Raw genomic sequence first — 4,224 nt, forward strand, 5'->3', positions numbered from 1 at the left:
TCTTGGGATAGTACTGTGAGTGCTGGTAAAAGAGAGCTCTTACTTCCTAATCTCTCCCATCAATTCATTAGTATTAGCCATACAAGGAGAGGTGGACTATATGTCTGTGCAAAACATTTTTGCAACTGAAAAATGCTGAAGAAAGTATAATAATTCATAACTTTCTTCATTAAGCTCCAAGCATTTAAGCAAAAATTAATCAGAATTTCATAATAATAATTCGACAGTGAATTAGTTATTGCTTATAATAATTCACAAGAATGGTCATAATGAAATGCTAATGTAGAGATTTCATAGATGACAGCTTTGTTTAAACAAGTATACATATGAAACCATAGCTTAGTGTATGAACCATTTCAACAGATTTCAAGAGTGTGCTTGTAATTAAAATTGATCTAACTTTATTTCTAGGTGATTTTTCAGTTTTTTGGCCACTGCCTGGTGCATCACAGAAACTCATGTATAAAAAGTAAACTAGTAAATATGAGAATATGCAAAATGTTTAAATTTTGTTCTAAGATTCTAAGGTTTCTCTAGTATTTGAATAAAATGTATACATAGGTGATTAAAAATAAATAGATTTTATAAGATTACTGACATTTAGAAATGGGAAGAAAGGAGCTAAAGGTGTAGGAAAGGTGGGATGAGTAGGGGAAGAGTAAAAAGGGAAAAGAAAAAAATGTGAGAGAATGAAAAGATGAAAATAAAGTGTTTGTAGATGGGGAGGGGAGGAGGGGGTGAAGGGAGGGCAGAGGTAAGGGGAAAAAATGAGAACCAAGACTTGTCATGTAGAGGTACAAGATCCCACCAATGAATGTAACTGTGCTGTATCCCTAAAATGCAGCAATAAACTCAATTAAAGCTGAAAAAATAAAAAATAAAAAATAAATAAATAGATTTTAAGAGTGGGAGATTAAAATTAGAAAATACCCCACCCAGGAAAAACATTTTAATGATTCTTATATGTATAGCATTGGAAAAATGGTAATGTACAACATTATAGGATGATGCTAAATAGTAATAATTTAAGGACAATTTTATATTTTGAAATAAAAGACAAAAGTGAATTTCCTAACCTTCTGTTTGGTTTGAGTTGGCAGACTTATTAAAGTGGATCTGGATGTAACTTCCCGTTTGTGATATAAGCAGTTACGAGAATTTTTGCCATTCCAATATTTTAATTTATTTAATGGTTTTTCAAGATAATTTTCTTAACCATATACCATTCTTAGTTGCTAAGAAACATACATATTTATTATAATAATCATAATGAAATAATTTGTCTAAGATATATTTATAGAATTAAAGACTGAAGTGAAGGTAAAATTTATATCTTTAATGAAATGCTATTTTCTTATTACACAGGATCACATCTTTCATTTCAGCATGATTCAAACTGCAAAAATGTGAATTTATAAAGAAAAAAATCTTCCAGGTTGAATATTTAAGTATATGAATACAAAGTTATATAGAGGAGAATCTAGTTTTATATTGATTAGATGGAAATAGACTAATATTCCCATTTAAGCTCCACCATATTATATATGTATAAACGAGTTAAGTGTAGTTACTACCTGGGTTGAAATATATCTTTATTCTTTTAAGTACTAAATGCTTATGAAGTGCTGTAATATGTTCTCAGACTTTCAAACACAGTTTTCCTACTGAATTCATTGGTTAACTCCCAATGGAATTGCTTAATTCTTTCAATTCATTTTAATAAATATGTGCTTTTCACATTCCATATGATGAGCTATAAAATAACAAGAATGTCCAGATGAACCATTTATTTTACATATAACCTGTTTTACATTTTAAAATAAGTGAGCCCAAAATGGGCCCCTTGATATGTATTGCATATTAATCAAACCTCATTCTATTTACTTGAACATTACCAAGATTTAAATACATTAAATATATCCTCTCAAGCCATGCTGGCAAAAGAGGTAGATAATAAATATTAACATAGCTGACCAATTTTCATGATACAAATGAATGAGAAATAAAAGGCATATATCCCTATTTAAATCATACAAAAAGGGAATGACACAAAATCTACTACCATGATAATATTTTTCCTCTGGTATCACTGTCACTGTCATATGTTCTTATGCTATAAAAAAAAACCTGAAGGAGAGTAAGGCTCAGAAATAATATATTAGGCATAAAAATAAAATGTTATTAACAAAAGGAACGAAAGCTTGCTTATTACACATTCATCAGGCACAACATGAAGCTTTTAAATGTTTGCATTAGTTTTTTTCAACAAATCCACTGCTCCAGTTCTAATCCCAGCTTATTTATAGTTGAAGGCTACAGTGACAATCTACAGCGAGCATGGTGCCTAATACATAATGTTCAGTAGGTGACCTAATAATAGCAAAATTTCATCAGCAGCATAACATAAAATGATGAAGTGCACTTCATATCAACAATTGGTCAAAAATTGCACAAGTACAAAATGTAGGCCATTAAATTATTTAAAAAAAACTTTTGTATTTAAAGTTAAAATTAAATAGCACATTGGTTACATCATAGTGTTATATTTTTCAAAGAAGACAAGAAAACCAAGAAATTGGTCATTTGGTAAAATACAGATCTTTTTTTTTTTTAAAGAGAAAACCAGTATAGACATATTTCACCTGATGATATTAATATCTTTTCTTTTTCTTGTGTTTTCGGAATTTTTGGTTATATTCATTTCCTCTATTATTTTCTGTGCTACTGTCACTATCACTGGTTTGCCTTTGTCTCTTTCTTTTATTCATCTGGTAATGGTCACAGTCACTTGGCTGTTGATGGGTCCATCCATAAGAGCTGGGTCCAGCCTCTGGCTCTGGAACATGATTTAGTGCAGAAGACCCAGATGCATTATTTGGAAGTGGAGCCGTCATCTCATAATAAGGAAGGTGCAGCGCTGGATTATGTGCATGCCACTGCTGTGAAAAAAAGACATTCATCTACCTAGAAAGTTAACAATTCACATGCATTATGCAGATAGCCATGAGTAAACCAAACTGTATTTTCATGTAAGAAAAACGCTGACTTGTTATCGTAGTCTGCGAAGGTGTCCTTAAATGATTAAAACAAAGATTCCAGTAGGTAACATGTAGCTTAATACAATCTAGATATGCACTTTCCAACAGAAATAAAATGAATACCAAATTTATTGTTTTAAAACTTTTAGTATCCACACTATAAAAGCAAAAAAAAAACCCTAGATAAAAATTAAAAATGAATTTACTTTTCATAACATATTCAAAATATTATGATTTTAATATTACCAATGTAGGAATAATTGTGATATTTTATTTTTATCATCATATGAGGTCTTCAAAATATGATATAATTTTTATGGTTACAGTGTATCTCAATATGGATGCCAACATTTTTTTGAACATATTTGACCATAATTTAGATTACAAAAAATTTACAATTGAAAAAATATTTGATCAAAGTTGTTTCAAATGTACATAAAAATTTGTAATGACTGATTTAAGTATATATTTTAAATTTAAATTAAAAATTAAATAAAATCAAAAGTTTACTAGGTGTACACTTACATAATGGCTCTTATGTTCAACTGTAGGGTACACTTCCTTTTTAAACAAAGTTCTTAAATTTTTCATTACTCAAAGCAGATTAAATATTAAAGTGGTACACAAATCTTGTCTACCAACTCAACCCACCCTACCAAAAGATAAAAATGCTGGGAAGAAGACAATAACCATTTTAGTGGGTTGCTTATTTATATGTTGCTATGCTTTTAAACAGTTATTCCAAAAGTTAAAGCACTATTTTACAAAAAGTTCCTTTTTGCTTTATCAATTAGAGACAAATATTTGAAAAAATCACATATATATAAATACATACACTACGTATGTATACACATACACATGTATGTATTATATATATGTACATGCAAGGGTACATACATATGTGTGTGTATACATAGATAACACCCTTTGAATCAGACCTATGTTAGTTCCATAGCTATCATTAAAAAACTTTATAATTTCTGGCTTTTTGCATCTCTGAATATGACATTTTTATCCATGAAATGGGAACTTCAAAGGAAAAAATTAGTTCTCTTCAAACAATAAAGATCATAATAAAATTTCTAAGAAATATCTGGAAAATTTTGAGAGCCTTTGGAAGTAATATAGTTTACTATGTAGCCATCTTCATATAATTTTTTTTTTTTTTTTTTTTTTTTTTTCCCGG

The 4,224-nt window shown here is 29.3% G+C and overlaps 1 protein-coding gene across 1 annotated transcript in view; it reads right to left on the reverse strand.

Annotated features, from left to right (window-relative positions):
• Positions 1–1,325: 1,325 nt before the first annotated feature.
• The window catches only part of Rbm11 (RNA binding motif protein 11), a 12,215-nt gene continuing 9,316 nt past the window's right edge, over positions 1,326–4,224 (reverse strand). Inside the window, exon 5 of the mRNA XM_033755922.1 lies at positions 1,326–2,939. Coding sequence (XP_033611813.1) covers positions 2,652–2,939 — 288 coding nt within the window. The 3' untranslated portion in view covers positions 1,326–2,651. The remainder of the gene's footprint in view (positions 2,940–4,224) is intronic.

Source organism: Fukomys damarensis, unplaced genomic scaffold (genome assembly GCF_012274545.1).
Source record: "Fukomys damarensis isolate Sample0158 unplaced genomic scaffold, DMR_v1.0_HiC HiC_scaffold_24, whole genome shotgun sequence".
NCBI lineage: Eukaryota > Metazoa > Chordata > Mammalia > Rodentia > Bathyergidae > Fukomys > Fukomys damarensis.